Here is a 17,721-nt window from a genome sequence, read left to right as displayed (position 1 = left end):
GGGATTGAACGTATAAGCAAAAGACCTTTTAGGAGCTGCAGCTGGAGAGGATTAAGGAAGGTAACAATTGATACATTGTCGTATGATGTAGTAAATAGGTCGGTGTAGGTTGCACATAGTCTGATCAAATTACATAAGTTGAATTATTTTTAAATCCCTTACATCAGATTTTCTTAACTTTTCATAAGAAGATTTCTTGAAAATAGTAAGATGATACATTATTGCTATTTAGCTTCCTAAAAGAGTACAGAACAGTATAATGCCATAATACTTAGAGAAATAAACATCTCACAAAATGACTAACTGATTTTTAGACATAAGGTATGCAATCTGATTAGAAGAATCTCTGCTAGATGCACGGTACTTGCATAGACACTAATTAATAATTATAGGGGTTACAGCTTGAATTGTTTGTAAGGCTTTTTCTCTTTGCTGGAAAACAGAAAATTCAAAGCCATATTCAGCCTAGTACATACTCTGACAGTGGTATTGGAAAGGGAGTTCTTGGAGATGCATGCCATCTTACTCTTTGACAAATTAAGAAAAGTATTTAAGAATGACCCCAAAAGATTTTGTCTTCAGTAACAACCTATTATTGATCTATTTTCTACAAAAGATAACACTTTATGTTTTAGTATGTAACACCTCTTGTGAATTCATTTATTCAATTGAGAAGTAGTATCAGGAAAATGTATATCTCATACCAGGTACTACCTGAGGTGCTGAGGATACAGAAAGCAACAAAATAAACACAGTCGCTTCCTTCATAAAGCTTACGTTTTAGAAGGGAAGAGAGCAACAAATAAATAGATTTGTAATATGTCAGAAAATCAAGAAATCCTGTGAAGAAATATAAAGAATAGTAAGGGTAGGGCCGGGCGCGGTGGCTCAAGCCTGTAATCCCAGCACTTTGGGAGGCCGAGACGGGCGGATCACAAGGTCAGGAGATCGAGACCATCCTGGCTAACACGGTGAAACACCGTCTCTACTAAAAAATACAAAAAACTAGCCGGGCGAGGTGGCGGGCGCCTGTAGTCCCAGCTACTCGAGAGGCTGAGGCAGGAGAATGGCGTAAGCCTGGGAGGCGGAGCTTGCAGTGAGCTGAGATCTGGCCACTGCACTCCAGCCTGGGCGACAGAGCGAGAATCCGTCTCAAAAAAAAAAGAATAGTAAGGGTAGATAAAGCAAAGGCGATAGTATTGTTTTAGAAAGAAAAGGTCAATTTGAACAAATACACTTGAAAAGATGCTTAATGAAGAGGAGAGCAACCATATTTTCATCTATGGAAGGACACTTTGGGCAGGGGAACAGCAAATGGATGCTCCCTGTAAGCTGGACAATACTGAGTGAAATAATGGACTAGCATTGTGCCAGCATTGCAGTGAGCAAGGGGCAGGTTAGAGAGGTATTCCAGACTAAGTAATAGTAAGGAATCATGAGATTTTTAGCATAGGCATGGTATAATAGCTTATTGTGGCTGTTGTGCAGAGAGCAGATTAGAGGGAGGAAAGACTGGAAGCAGAGAAACAAGGAAGAAGGCCACTGTAGTCATGCCAGCAAGAGATGATGGTTGATTAAGAGACCAACAATGCGGGTGGAAGGTCCAATTTCGGATATATTTTGAAGGTACAGCCATTGGAACCTTCCATTGAATTGAATGTGAGTTATGACACAAATAAAGACATCAAGAAACATGTCAAGCTTTGGGCCTGAACAAGTGGGCAAATACTATTTCTATTTACCAGGAACAACAGTCTTGAGTTCTTGCATGTTGATAATTATATCTGTGGCTGCTATACTTGAAAATCACTTCAATAGGTCTAAAGTCCATGGCTCACCAAACTTGAATACCTTTTCAATGTTACTTCATTTACTTCCAGAGTAAAGGATTCCTTTGAAAACTCTGATTACAATCTGGGTTATCCCCCCCTTAATTCTTACAAGTATCTATTTCCCTGGAAACCAAACTGATTTTTTTATCTTTCAAGTTTGGGAGATTTACTAAAATATATCTTGACATTACTCATTAAGGATCACTCTCGCAGGGATGTAGTGCTCCTTTTCACAAGATCATTTCAATTTTATTTTCAGGAAAGTTTCCCGGAATTATAGTTACTATTTTATTTTTCAAGACAGAGTCTCACTCTGTCGCCCAGGCTGGAGTGCAGTGGTGGCAATTCTTCTGCCTCAGCTTCCCAGGTAGCTGGGATTACAGGTGCTCACCATCACACCTGGCCAATTTTCATTTTTTATTTTTATTTTTAGAAGAGATGGAGTTACACCATATTGGTCAGGCTGGTCTCAAACTCCTGACCTCAGGTAATCCACCAGCCTCATCCTCCCAAAGTGCTGGGATTACAGGTGTGAGCCACTGCACCTGGCCTACAGTTATTAATGTTCATTTTATTTCATTGGTTTTTCTGTTTAGGAAATCCTATTATTTAGGGTCTTGTTGCTTATCTTCTAAGTGTGTCACTTTCAATTGAACAATTTAGTTTCCAATTTTTTTTTAGTTGTTCCTTTTCCTTTCTAAAATTCATATTGCATACTCTCTTGGTATTACTCACTCATGTGTTCTTACAAGTTTGACCTTCATTTCTGAAATGATTTAGTTTTTGATTTCTAATTCTTTCCTGCATTCTAGTCCCTCATTTCAGTTTTTCTAAATTTGATTTCTGTTGTTCTTTCCTATATTCTATCACTTAGAGCATTTATTTTAGCATCTTTTGAAATATTAAATTTTTCCTCTTTCTTATGAGCATAAAGCATTGGTGTGCTTGCATTGTTTGCAGAGATACCACTCTACTTCTATCTTTTTCTTATATCAGTCATGCTCTTCTAGTTCTTTTCTCTCTTCCTTTTTTTCTTTCTTCCTTCTTTCCTTTTCTGCATAAGATCAATTTTCCTAGTCTTTTAAGGGGAAAGGGTTGATCAAAAGACCATTTCTAATTTCACAAATATAGAACAACTTTTCCTGTATTTTTTGAAGTGTTGAAAAAATTATCCTTCTATTTCTTGAGACCTCCTGACCCCATTTACCTCATCCATTTTAATCTGAACCATTCATTTCCTTTTCCTCCCACTCTAGTTGGGCTTTATTCTCTGAAGTGTCTTCTGAGAAGGAGCTTCGGCTAGTGAGTTTCAATAATTCACAGACTGCACACTGTTCAGACCCTTCAGATATTAGAGAGGAGTTTTTTTGCTCACCTGCAAGGTACTTCTCCCATTTTCAGCTACTATTATCCAATTGGCCTGAAACAATTTCTCATGAGTATCTCTTAGAAAATTGGGTGTTATCCTGACCTCATTTCCATCAGATACCTCATTGCTTTCCTCTGTTGTCTCCCGCAAAAATTGTAGTATCATCTGGGTCATGACAATGTCAGCTCATATTTGAGAATTTGTGAGAACACTTTGCCACCTAATTTTGTTGTCAAATTGTTCATCATTTTTTTAAGTTTTGCTGCCCTATTTGTTCTTTTCTGTTTTAATGGGAAAATTCAGAGATTCACACACTATGTCACTGCTGCCACCAATTTTTCCAGAATTCCAGAATAGACTTCTCTTGGGGACTGCATGAAAAGAAGCCTATCCTATTTCTGGCACATTCTAACTACTCCACATTCAATGTGGTTTGTAGTTTGTGGATGTGTAATATTACTTGTCCTTCAGAATGCAGCAGGTGCTAAGTGGATACAAAATAGGAATTGAAGTCAAGTCTGGCTGGATGTAGAATCTGGGAGAATAGCAATATACAGGAGTCAATGGTTTAGGAAACCTGCCACAGGGAGAAAAGAGAGACAACCACTACACCTCCACTATGATGATAATAATAATATAAATTAGAAACTATTTGAATTGTATGTGCCAACCTATTACTCCCATTTTACAAACAAAAACATTAAGATACAGAGAGGTTAACTAATTTGCCAAAACAAGGAATGTAAAGGTATTCTATTGAGTCTGGGAATTTCCAGTCCTGACTTCCAGACAGGCAGGCAGTGTGTTTTAGAAAGGAGGCCTGGAAGGAGCAGGGGAGGACTCAGTTCTGCTTGAACAGAGCTAACTAGAGGTTATCTAGACAACTGGTGAAGACATATGAAACAAGATACACAAAGGCAGCCTGGAATTAGCCCTGGGGGACCAGGTCAAAAGGCCTAAAAACAAAATATTCTTTATGCTTAGTGCCAGCCTGACGAGCTGAGGTCAGGCAAATAATTTCTGTCTACGTCCAGGGTAACCTGAGAGATTAGCAGTGTGGAGGACAGAGTGTCAGGAAATCAGGATATCAATTGCCATCTTAAACAAGAGGGACATATCACCCGGGATAGAGACAATATCTGAAAGGTTTTTTTTTTGTTTTTCCTTTTTTGAGACGGAGTCTAGCTCTGTCACCCAGGCTGGAGTGCAGTAGTGTGATCTCGGCTCACTGCAACCTCCAACTCCCAGGTTCAAGTGATTTTCATGCCTCAGCCTCTCAAGTAGCTGGGACTACAGACATGGAATTACATCACAACTGGCTAAGTTTTGTATTTATGGTAGAGATGGGGTTTTACCATGCTGGCCAAGCTGTCTAAACTCCTGACCTCAAGTGATCCGCCTGCCTTGGCCTCCCAAAGTGCTGGGTTACAGGCGTAAGCCACCATGTCCAGCCTAAAAATCTGAAAGGTTTTTATCACTACTAGGCCTATAACATTCAGATTTTTTTAAAGCCATGCACACCTCCAGGGCAGATAGAAGCACATAGATTGTTCTCAAGCGAGCGAGCCCAACCCTGTAGGCATCTGCTGTATTGTCTTCAAAATACAAAAATGGTCACTGGTGTTTTCTAACGATTCTCAGCAAACAAATCTTAATGTGTACCTCAACACTAGCATATGGGAGAGTTGAAACTATGCATCTCATCTTTTGAGATGTAAAGGATAATCAAATATTCTAAAATCAGAACTTTTCTAAGAACGCCTTGAGACCTCAAATATATACTCACAAAGAATGTTGTTCAAGGGAAGAAGTGAAATTTCAGAAAAGATGCAATTCTATCGCTGGTACCATATTACCTGACAGTAACAATGGCTTGGTCATGTCATTAATCCTGAGAAAAATCAAAGCAACCAACAACTAAAGAACTTTATTAAAAATTCTTTACAAAGTCTGTTCTAGAACTTGAATCAAAATAGTAGAGCACACTGGTAGCTCTAAGATCTGGTAAACTCTTTTGACTCATTCTTTATGTTATGGTAGAGCTTTGAATGTATGGCACAAGGCCAAGATAGTTTTAACTTTAATTGGCTGTCTGCTTTGAGATTTCTGTGTTTACACATAATCTTTTATTGCTTGAAAACAATTCTTAGTGACATAAACTTGAGGGCATTTTTCCCACTTGTGTTTTGATATTTGAAATCAGCAAGACTTTCTAAATGTTTCTGTGCATTGCAGCATCATTGGTAATGTTCTTACCACTTATATAATTTGTTCATTAGCTTTTGCTCCCTCTGCTGGAATGTAAAAGCAAGTAGCAATGAGAACTCCATTTCTAAAACAGAGATACATACTCCTCCACGCCCCTGCCACCAATCTTTGCATTTTAAAAACTCTTTTAAATCCATTCTAACGACTTCAAACTAGCATTATTTTACTTTAATTACCCCAACATATGCTTATTCTTCAATTGCACATTGTTACTTTTTATCATTATTTTACAAATGTCAACCTCATTTGTTTTCTCTTTTCTTTGTAAAGATGGAAATAAGCACATTTGCAGTGAATTCCACAGCTTAATGTTAATATTTCCATAATATGATTGCTCTTGTGGATATGCATTTAAAGTATATTTCTGTTTAATCTAATTGTGAATAAATCAGAAAGATGAGAACAAAATCTGTATATGGAAACAATTCAAGTTGACTTCACTTATGCAGACCTGGATTTAGAAGGTCTTTGATTAATGACTGTGAGATTTAAAAATTATTCTTATCTGATACCTGAAATCCCTTCCCCCCAAAAGTAAAGAACATAGAAAAATAAACAATTTAATTTATTTGGTTGGTAACAAAAACAGCAACAACCAAAATCCTGAGAGAATTCAGTAAATGACAAACTGGCATATGGTTTGTTGCAGCTGTTTGTGCCAATACACATTTAAGTAATAAAATTAGAATGAATTTTAGTTTATTAGAAATATGAAGTTAAAAAAATACAATATTTTCAGGTAATAAAAATAGCACGCTTTGTTCACAGGTGAGTTACCTAGCCCAACATACTTTAAGGTAGCCATCCAATAAAGGGTGACATATTCTCCCTAAACATACACATATTCAGAAATCCTGGGAAAAAAATTAGCTACTGAGTCCCCAAGAATGTTGGAAATAAAATGAACAGAAAAATGTCCACATTTATATAAGTCACCTAAAATAAGGCTTTCTTGCTGGTCATCCTATTAAAGGGCCAAGAAGACTGTGAATCTATAAATAGATCTGATTACCAACAGAAAGGTAAACGTTTAAGCGTTTTAGCTTCTGCATTTGGCAGTAACTGATTTTACCCTTAATCTCTGCAGCCTAGCAGCATGGATGTCTATTTTTCATTACTTAAATTTGCCCTTCAGCAATATTTAAGGAATACAATAACAATATATGCAAGAACTTTAACTACTTACTATGGCTAAAGGATACAAGAGGAAAAAGAAATCCTGAGGTCAAGTACACAATACAAAATGCATACACTAATGTCAAAACATCTTCAAAGCAACATGCAAATGCAAATTTTAAGCACCAAGAGTTGTCACTTGGCTCCTGAAATCCTCATCTCCTTCATTTGCCCTCAGATTGTGTTCAATTTTAGTTCACAATGTAATTTTTTTTTTTTCAGAAAGCCTGTCATAACCCAAAAATTTGGGCTGAGACATTCTATTTTAGAATGCCATTTCTTTCAGTCTTATACTTACATTTACAAGATCAGAACCCAGCCTGTTAAATCTACATAAGCTTCAGGGCTAGCTAAGAGAGAATTTAATGCTGCAAAGAGCTCAACTTCCTTATTCCATTATGATCTGCTTACTGAGTCTAAAAGACACATGCTTCATTAACTTACTTAAAGGTTTTAGTTCAAAGCAATTGCACAGCTTTTAACTTCACATTGGAAACTGCATGTAATTCGTGGGCTGGATAAAGTAATATTTCAATTGCTTGAGTAAGATGCAAACATAAAATAAATTAAGATACAGATATCTGATATCAATAACTATTGACTTTGGTGATGGTATATAATGGAGAAACTGAATACCGTATTTGCCTCTATATATTCCAACACAGCAAGGAAAGTTATAAAAAGAAATTGACAAGGAAACATTTATATTCACCAATACACAGCAATATTAAATAGACTTTGAGAAACATTGAAGTGAAAAATATATGAATTGTTAAAGCCACACAATTTCATTTCAAATTCAGTGAGAAGTACAAATGAATATATGTTGGAACCGAACTCTCGATTCCCTCCTGGGCAGGGGTCGTCGCGAAGGATCACCGACACGAAGTTCACAGCAGAGAGTTATTTATTACTAGCGCGCTAGGGTCCCAAGCTCTAAGTTGGTCCTGGGACCCCGACTGCTTGTTACAGGCTGTTTATATAGGCTAACACAAGTTCAAACACAGCTTATGGCGCGAAATTCAAACAAAGCTTAAGGCGTAAAATGATTGGGTCTAGCTATAGCCTGAGCAAGGGGTCTTGGTTTAATTGGTTAGAGCAGGACCTTATGAGGTTCTTTCCTGGAGTTGATAATTCCGGGAACTTCGAGGCAGGGTGAGACCCCTGGAACTGGCAGGGTGGGACCTCATGAGGTTGTTTCCCGGAATTGGCAGGGTGGGACCCTATCAGGGTGGAACACTATCGAGGCAGGGTGGGACCCTATCTAGGCAGGGTGGGACCCTATCTAGGGCCACCTGGTGCTAACTTTTTAGGTTTTGTAAGGCCTACTAGTTTCATATACTGCAAAGAAATATTGTTCTTGTTTTGATGACAAGTAGCTTGAACACTTGATATTGCTTTGGGACTCTATTTAAGAGAAAGTGCCTTATACATAAGGAAAAATATCTTTTTACATTCTTCCAATAAAGGTTAATAACAGGCAGTGAGAAGGAAAAGGCTTTAGTAAATGACTGTTGTTCATTAACAGTTCAACTCTAACTCATTATCAAAATGTCCATCTTAAATTATGCGTACATGGCCATGCAAAATTGAATTAGGAGGTAGTGCTTGGTGAATTTGTCCTTCTGTTTCCATGGAAACAGATGCTGGATTGCATTTCTTTAAGGCTAGTTTTAAAGTGGAAAACTACAGTACATTAATACTTCAGAAAGCACAGAACTTACTGTATCTTTTAAATGTATCAGGTTTTTTAAACAGCCGTTACAGCATATCATGTAACTCATGCAGGGCATCTTTTACTTCTACTGAATTTCTTTACCTGTTTGATTCTCTCTTGCCCTACCTACCTCCGCATCCCTATTTTGGTAGAAAGGCTTAAGAGTAAAGGTCTTTCCTTATTTGACTTTGCATTTGCAACATATAACAAAAGGCTTAGTTTGATACGGTCTGAATGCATTTATCCAAAACTCATGTTGAAATCTAATCCCCATTGTAGTGGTATTAAGAGGCGGAGCCAAGAGGAATGGTGGCCCAAGAGATAACATGTCTAACTATGAATCATAAGATTCAAGAGGTGGAGCCTTTTGGGAAGTGTTTAAGTCATGAGGGCTTCATCCTTATGAATAGAATTAGTGCCCTTATAAAAGAGGTTGAAGCGAGCTGTCTTGCCCCTTGTCCATGTGATGATATATCATTTGCCTCTTTTTCTATATGAGGACTTAGTGACAATGTGCCATCCTGGAAGCAGCCAGCCTTTCCCAGACACTAAATTGGCTGGCACCTTGGTCTTGGACTTCCTAATCTCCAGAACTGTGAGAAATAAATTATTTATAAATTACCCAATCTAAGGCATTTTGGTATAGCAGCCCTAAGGGACTAAGACATAGCTCAAGTTCTTTTTTTATTTGTATTAAATAGAGATGGGTTCTCACTATGTTACCCAGCTGGTCTTGAACTCCCGGCTCAAGTCATACTACTGCCTCAGCCACCTGACTAGCTGGGACCACAGGCACATGCCAACACACTCAGCTTCATGCTCTTATTTAATAAAAACATTTTGAATGATTAAAATATAATAAAATCATCTATTTCTCCTTCTAGTTACAAGAAAAGGTGAGCCTTAGTGTTGGACTAGCATGTAATTTTTCCTAATTTCAATAGTTAACTAGCTGTGTGACCTACAGGCCAAGCATATAAACTTTCTGTGTGTCAGTTTCCTTATTAATCCTGCAATAATAAAACCTAAGTCATGAAAGTTGTTCTAATTTTTACGTAATTCATCTAAAGCACCTAGAATAACTGTTGGCATAGGAAATCAATAAACGGTAGCTATAATAACTATAACTGTAACTACTGGTGCGCTACTTTTCTTGCTAGGCATTGGGCTATATGTTTTATGTCTTCAGTCATCACTATAACCCAGTATTATTATCTTTATTCTGTTGACAGAGGTAGTAGAGAGGATACTTAACACCACTCAAAATGAAAGCTGTAAGGCTAGGATTTGAACCCTCCTATTCTTGGCTTCAGGGGCTGGAATGTTTTCAATACGCCATACTGCCTCTTTTAGATACTACGAAAGGCTCAATTCCTCTCTTTAAAATCTTTTCATAAAGTATTTCTACAGATTAAAATATGGTCACCTGATCCATTGTAAAAGATAACTAATTGGAAATTAGTAGTTTGTGCAAAGGAATTTGCCCACACTATATTTTATTTTTACAATTTAGAAAGTGAATTAGGTTTCCTTGATGTAGTGCAGGACAGCATAAAATTGGATTTTTAACTTGGAAGTAAACATCTAGTTCTGTTACAGCGCCCTGAGTCTTTCTCAGGAGTCACCTTGGTGGCCCCAGAGAATTTCCAAAAGTCTTCTTTGCTCATTTCTGTCCTGTTACAGCCCTTGGTCATTCCTCCTTTTAGAAAAAGAAATCGATGTTTACTAATGATTTGGGTCCACTGGCGACAGTGAAAGAAACATTTTATAATAAGAATATAAAACTTCCTTTCTTCTGAGGATACAGTCAGGTTCATCAATGTTCAAACAAATTTTCAATAAAGTGATAAGGATACTACATATTTTATCAGAGATCTTCAGTGGTTTATAATAACTAACATGCAAGGACTGTTCAATTTTAAAAGCACCGTCGTATGTTTTCTGCATTAAATATAAATCCCTGTGAGATCAGTGCCAACATGAGGATGTTACATAGTTGAAAATGATAGCAACAATACCCTCTTGTCCAATAAAAAAAAAAAATACTTTGAGGCACAGGACTAAGTGACGAGTCTAAAGTCCTACACTTAGAAAGTGGTAACATCAATGTTATTACACATGAAATTTTTCACTACGTTATTCAGATTAAAGTTAAATATATGTAAATCAAGCTCTATAGAGAGATATTTACATGGCTAATAAGGAAGTGGAGACTTGGACAATAGGGCATGAGGATGGCACATAAATCAGTCATTAAAAACGATTCAGCTAGGGCTCCAGTCACCTCAAATATATTTTTTCTTTACTTTTTTCTAGTTAATTGTAAGTAAGGTATGTTTATAAAGTTACAGAGCATTAAGGCAGATGACTCAAAAAAGTATTAGATTGTGCCATATAAATTTTCAGATAGTCTACCATTATGACCTACAACAATGGAATTTTAAATCTAAGAACATGCTTACTTGATAATTATTTCCGAAGTGCATTATTTATTGCTTTTCTTTTTTTAGATGTAATCTCGCTGTCGTCCAGGCTGGAGTGCAGTGGCCCTCTCTCAGCTCACTGCAAGCTCCGCCTTCCAAGTTCACGCCATTCTCCTGCCTCAGCCTCTTGACTAGCTGGGACTACATGCACCCGCCACCACGCCCGGCTAATTTTTTTTTGGTATTTTTAGTAAAGACGGGGTTTCACCGTGTTAGCCAGGATGGTCTCGATCTCCTGACCTTGTGATCCGCCTACCTTGGCCTCCCAGCGTGCTGGGATTACAGGCAAGAGCCACCGCGCCCCATCTATTTATTGCTCTTGAAATGCTTTAATCACAACCAATATTAAAGTAGCTTTGATTCCTATTAAGTGGAAAATTATCCATATGGAGGATATAATTCATAAAGGAAATATAATTCTTATTTTGATCAGTTTAGATATATATATGATATATAGAAATATATATTATATATAATCAATCTACAAGATGAATGCAGGATTATATATCTGTATGTATGAATATATTATAAATATATTATGCGTACATTATATATATGTTTGTATAGTTATAATGAAGTCACTTTTGTATTTTGAGATAAAATATATATGTAGAAAAGAATGGTGAAGATCAATGGTTTTCAGAGTGTCTAAAAAGTCAACACCACTTTTGTTATAGTACCAAGATATTACTTTCAGCTTTCACTTTCACATTCTCCTGAGTATACAAGAGTTTTCTAGAGGCTATTGTAATAGACTGCCTTGTACTGCAATAGATTGAATACTGAAGCATATGTGACAATCCAGCTATCTTCTATTAAGACAGACATTAATGCAATTTACAAAAATATAATCAATGGTAGTCTCTTATAATTACTTGATTTTGCTTGGGAAAAATATATTTACTTTTCAAAAATATGTTATTTACATTAACATGTAATTGCTTATTACATAATGTTTAGTAAAAAAATGGGTTTTAAAGTTCTCAATTTTAATTTAAATACAGTAAATATTAATCATAGTTCTAACCCACATGAACAAAAGGTGTTTGGAGTACACAGTAAATTTTAAGAGTGTAAATGACCAAAAGTTTTAGTACTGTTGGAACCAAAAAAATTTTTTTGTTCAATCTTAAAATTTCTGCTCATTTTTATGATTCCTTATGATGAAGACTTTATGGTCCTTGAAATATGAGAAGTTACTTAAAATAGATCTAATTAAAAATCCCTTACAGCATTCTCATAACATAAAAAATACTGAGCTCCTTAGAAATTGCTCCATTTGCAAAATATATTTATAACTTAACCGAAATAAATAATTCATACCTCACCAAGTGAGTAATAACGTCTTGGGATCTGGGAGTCCGGATAGATGTTTTCTAGGTACCAAGAAAAGGGCTTACACTTCAGATTTTCTCTTAGTGTTTTTCTGACTGACACATCTCCATAATCCACTTTGACAACACCTGGAATTTTTCAGAGAAACACAAATCAGTTTGTGCTATTTTTGTTTTAGTACTGTTTTACTCTATTTACTTTGCTCTCAGTTTTTTTCTTTATAATTTCAGCAAATTCAATTGCATATGCAGCTGCTACTACACTGGATTTTTACTACCATAGAATTAGTACATTAAATAGATATAAATAACACTTCTCCCATTGGTTATGACTTTTAAAATGTAAATATTTATCACCAAGTACTTGTACTACTTAGATTGAATAATTAACTAAATGTAAGTTGGTATTTAGTAGCTCATAAAGCTTAACTGAACTGTGTAATATGTCTGTTTCTCCTTAATAAAAAATTCTAGTAGCTCCAATGTTTTTGTTAATATTCATACTTTCCCTAGAGTCACTTATTCACCACCTGTAGATTTTATGAGAAATTTGTATAAAATATTCAAATAGACTGCACATATATTCTTTCTCTTGAACTTCTATCTAGTTACCATAAACTTATGTTTTATTGATTTATTGAGTTATTCTAAGCTACCCCAGTCCTAGAAAAGTTAGTAAACATGTAAGTGTAAAGAAACTAACAAACAAATGAACAGGAATATATTCACATGTATATATGAAAAATGATTAATTTTATTTCACATAATAGAATATTTGACATTTAAATGAATATTTCCACTGAAAATCATAAAAGAATGTTTTCTAGTTGAGAAATAATAATGCTACTAATTTTTATATAAAAATATATGACAACTTGGTTTGCTCCTTATATTAAAACTGGCATTTATTGAAATAACTAATAACTGTGACAATACAGCAATTATTTCTTAGATTATTCTGAAAATATTTCAATGTTTAACTCTCTTCTTTAAGGCCACTATGCAACATGCCGGCACAGCACAAAATGGCCTAGTATTTAGGATATTCTATCCCAACCAAGTAACAAAGACAATCAGTTGTTCTCTAAAATAAGACCAAGTGTTTAGACAATCTAAATGTCTGTAACTAATGCCATTACCAAGACACTATTTTCCAAAGCAGTAACACTCCCAAAACTCATCACTCACTAGTTCCAACCCCCTTGTCTTTTAAGAATTTTTGTGTTTTCAAAATTAAATGCCATAGTATTATTAGAAAGCATTCTGATCCTGAAGCAGCCAAACCATTTCCTTCCAAGAGAAAATATTGATTTTCCTAGCTAGTGTTTGGATAGAAAACAACAAGGTCTTTGAGGTTTTTAAACAGATAAATATTTGCTTTCAAAATAATTCTATTCAGAACTTCCAATCAGGAATGCAACCTTCAAAATAAGAGGCTTAAAACAATTTAGTATTTATAAAGTAAATCACTAGAAGAATTTCTCATTAAGTATTATTGCAGTTGAAATAATTGAATACATAGTCCTCAAAATCATATAAAGAGATGTCATTGTGCCTGGTGGGGAGGCGAAACACTGTATCTTCAGAGGACTTAATTCAACAGTCAATTTTACTGTTCTGTTTTCATTTTTGAGGTGGGTGGATTTAATTGAGGTGGCTTATTTAATATCAACATCCTCCCTTTTTCATCATGTTAAGATTTGGTAGTTCTGGCTCCGTAATATCTTCCTAGAAGGGTTTCTTTGTGCATGTGTGTTCCAATAAAACTTTATTTATGGACAATGAAATATGAATTTCACATAATTTTCACGTAATGATATATTACTCTTTTGACTTCTCCCCAACTACTTAAAATTAGATCTTGGGTATTTAAAAAAGGAACCGCGAGCTGGTTTTGGCACATGGGTCATACTAGCCAACCCCTGCTCTAAAAGATAAAGTCCTAGAAGGTTTTTATGAGCAGTTATCTGATTGAAATGAAAATTTAAAGTTTCATTTGCATACCATTTTACATAAGGTCAGAGAAAACATTAATTGTCCACTTCGGATTTGGCAAAAAGTGGCTAGTGGAGAATTATAGAGATGATTGAATAAAGCAAAAGCCTTCTTATCCTATCACCTCTAAGCCACCCCTTGGCATTTCCACCACAACCTGCTTTTGTTCTATTCCTAGATAATTATGCTAAATTACCTTTAGAAATGCACAAAGAAATACTGTGGGCTATCTTAACATTTTGGTGAGGATGGCTTTTTCTCTCTGCATCCATACTTTTCTTCTTAGAAGTGAGACATGTCAAGAGACAACAGTCCTCACAAACCCTCTATGTACTCCCCCATATTTCTCAGGTCGCTGCAGTTAGGCAGGGACATCTAACTGGTCCTGGCCAATACACTGTGAGAGAAAGGGGTTATGTCACTTCTGATTTTAAACATAGGAAAGGAAGTATGAGAGCTTTCTTTTCCTTTACCACAGGAACTGAGGAGGACTTGTATCCCAGTGGGTGCAGCTACAGAATGGAGAGACTTTTCTTATACTGTATGATTTAGTGACTGTAGAGCCTGAATTAGATTATTCAGATCCATGGTTTGATACGTAATCTTACTTGTCCCCCAAACTCTTATCTCCAATTCAAACCTCTTCAAAGTAGGTTACTCACATTGTTTACCCAACAATTTTATTGGAATCTATACTAGGCATCTCAAATTTGACAAGTCAAAAATGTGATTCTCCAACTTGCTCCATCTCCAAGGTTCTTCATTTTGGCATCTAGCACAAATATCCACTGATTTTCTCAAGGAAAAACAAATAATTTTCTTTCCCTCACACATATACATTTTTAACTCGTAGGAATTCTTGTTGGTTCTCCTTCACAATATATCCTCAGCCACTCTACTGTTACCATCCTGGTCTTAACTTCTCCCATCTTTTGCTTACACTAGCATTGCAATAGTCTCCTAACTACCTTGGAAACATTTTACATTCCTCTACCTATATTTTATTCACTATTGCCTGTTCCTTAGTCAATATATTTAAAATACAAATCAAATCACGTTACTCCCCTGCTCAAAAGTGTACTGTGATTTTCCATAATACTAAGAATAATTGAATGTCTCTTAACCATTGCCTGAAGATCCTTCAGAAAATAGCTCTTGACTAGCTTTTTGAATTCATTTATACTCACTTTGAAACCAGCCCAATTGTCCCATAGAAGTGATGTTTATTTTTTTTTTATTTTTTTTTTAATAAACATGAAAGAATGGCCCCCCTGGTCTTGAAACTTGGGTAAATTACATTTGTCTTATCTACGTTCCTTTCTCAGGAAACCAACCAGATAATATAAAGGAACTGAAACTTACCAAATGACCATGTCTGGACAGTGAGACACCAGACCCCCACACCTGTCATGACTGCCTAACCACCTGTTTCTTGTTGATCAATTTATCTTCCTTGCCCCTCCCTAATTCCTGGTTTCTCATACATGGTTACATTTCTTTCCTGCTTTATCAACCCCTAATTTTAGTTGGTTGAGGAGATGAATTTGAGACTGATTTCCCATCTCCTTGGCTGCAGCAACCTATTAAAGCCTTCTTCCATGTCAATACTGATTGTCTTGGTGATTGGCTTCTGGTGCAGCAAGCAGCAGGATGTAGACAGAACCCCTGTGTTTCAGTAACATCTTCATTCTAGCCCCATATTTCATTCTTTACATTTCTTCAAACATTCCAAGTTCATAATTCATCATAATTCAACAATTCAAGGCTTTATACTTCTTTTTCTGTCTGTAATGGTGTTACCCTGTAACTTTCATAAGTTGTCCTTCACTTAGTCCAAGTCTTTGCTCAAATTTTACTTCTTCAGGTTTATTCTGACCTTACTATTGAAATTGATCCCTTTCTCTCATCTTCCTGGGTCTTTATCCCTCTATAATGCTTAATTTTTTTCCATGGCACTTATTATTATCTGATATCTTATTATAGATCACTTATTGCCTTCTCAACAAAAACTTTGGATGTGTTATCTCCTTTTTTGAAAGATAAGGTATCCTACCTGATAATATCTTACAAGATATTGTGACTACTAAATAACTAATGCCTGAAAAATGCTTAATACAAATGACTAGAATATAATAATTACTTAATACACACTATATATTGCACTGGATAGCTGTTGTTTTGCATGCCTGACATCCATTCTGTCCTCTGGTAAAAGCACTTGAATTTTCTCTGGGACATCACTCCCACTTCACTTCCAGCTTGGGTGGGGCTGGTTTCATTGCCTTCCTCACTCTTCCAGTTCCATCTGTGGGCACAGACTAAGGCATATCACCAGAAAATCTAGTTAAAATGCAAACTGATTGTTGGTCTTGAGTGAGGGCCATATTTCTAACAAGCTCCAAGGGATCCTACTTTTGCTCAGTCCAGATTTTGATTAGCACCCAAAATAACAAGAGCATTCTATTTCTCAACTTTACACATTACCCAGATAACAATGACTGACTCAGGAATGGGCAAATAAACCAGTCAGCCTAATAAAAGCATACCCTTGAGAATATACTAGGACTATTAGAAAGTTGAAACTATTTCTTGTGGAACTGGGTAGCTGTATAGATGAGTTAAGCCTGGAGTTTTTGGGACTACCATACAACAAAGGCCTATGAAAGTGACACCAATATAGAAGTAAGATAAATCCACATATGGAAAGATATAAAGTGTGAGAGTAAAACAGAAGACTGACTAAAGATGGAAAGCATAGGCCAAGCCAAGATTAGTAACAGATACTTATTCTGGTCAAGCTCTGTACCAGGGACTTTTCTAGGCACTTGGGATATATCTGTGAACAAAACAAAATTATCTTCCTCCATGGAGTTTATATTCTACTAGAGAAAGACCTAAATAAACAGTAAATACATTAGAAGGTGATACATGCTGTGGCAAAAATTTGTAAGTTTTTAAGGCAAGTCTTTCAATGGGACTTGCAAAAGTCATGTAAAGGCTTTGACAATGAAGTAAAGATTCATAATGAGTACCAACAAAAGAGTATTTTAATTAACTCCAGATTTGCAGGTTTTATTAATAGCTAAATGATAAAATTTATGGGTTGCTATATTTTTAAAAATAAGCTGTCTTTTCATGGAATCCAGCTAAATGCCCATCAGTGATAGACTGGATAAAGAAAATGTGATACATATACACCATGGAATACTATGCAGCCACAACAAAGAACGAGATCATGTCCTTTGTAGGAACATGGATGGAGCTGAAAACCATTATCTTTGGCAAATTAATACAAGAACAGAAAACCACATACTATGTGCTTTCACTTATAAGTGGGAGCTAACTCATGAGACCATGTGGACACATAGAGGAGAACAATACACACTGTAGTCTATTGGAGGATGGAGGGTGGGAGGAGAGAGAAGATCAGGAAAAATAACTAATGGGTACTAGGGTTAATACCTGGGTGATAAAATAATCTGTACAAGAAACCTCCTTGACATAAGTTTACTCATGTAACAAATTTGTACATGTACCCCTGAAAAGT

The 17,721-nt window shown here is 35.9% G+C and overlaps 1 protein-coding gene across 2 annotated transcripts in view; it reads right to left on the bottom strand.

The window, feature by feature from the left end:
* The window catches only part of GALNT13 (polypeptide N-acetylgalactosaminyltransferase 13), a 330,794-nt gene that overhangs the window by 46,920 nt on the left and 266,153 nt on the right, over positions 1 to 17,721 (bottom strand). For both annotated transcript variants that reach the window (XM_011927454.1, XM_011927453.1), the window contains exon 7: positions 12,169 to 12,308. In XM_011927454.1, coding sequence (XP_011782844.1) covers positions 12,169 to 12,308 — 140 coding nt within the window. The remainder of the gene's footprint in view (positions 1 to 12,168; positions 12,309 to 17,721) is intronic.

This window comes from Colobus angolensis, unplaced genomic scaffold (assembly GCF_000951035.1).
Source record: "Colobus angolensis palliatus isolate OR3802 unplaced genomic scaffold, Cang.pa_1.0 Scaffold72, whole genome shotgun sequence".
Classification (NCBI taxonomy): domain Eukaryota; kingdom Metazoa; phylum Chordata; class Mammalia; order Primates; family Cercopithecidae; genus Colobus; species Colobus angolensis.
This window is presented reverse-complemented; position numbering and strand designations above follow the sequence as displayed.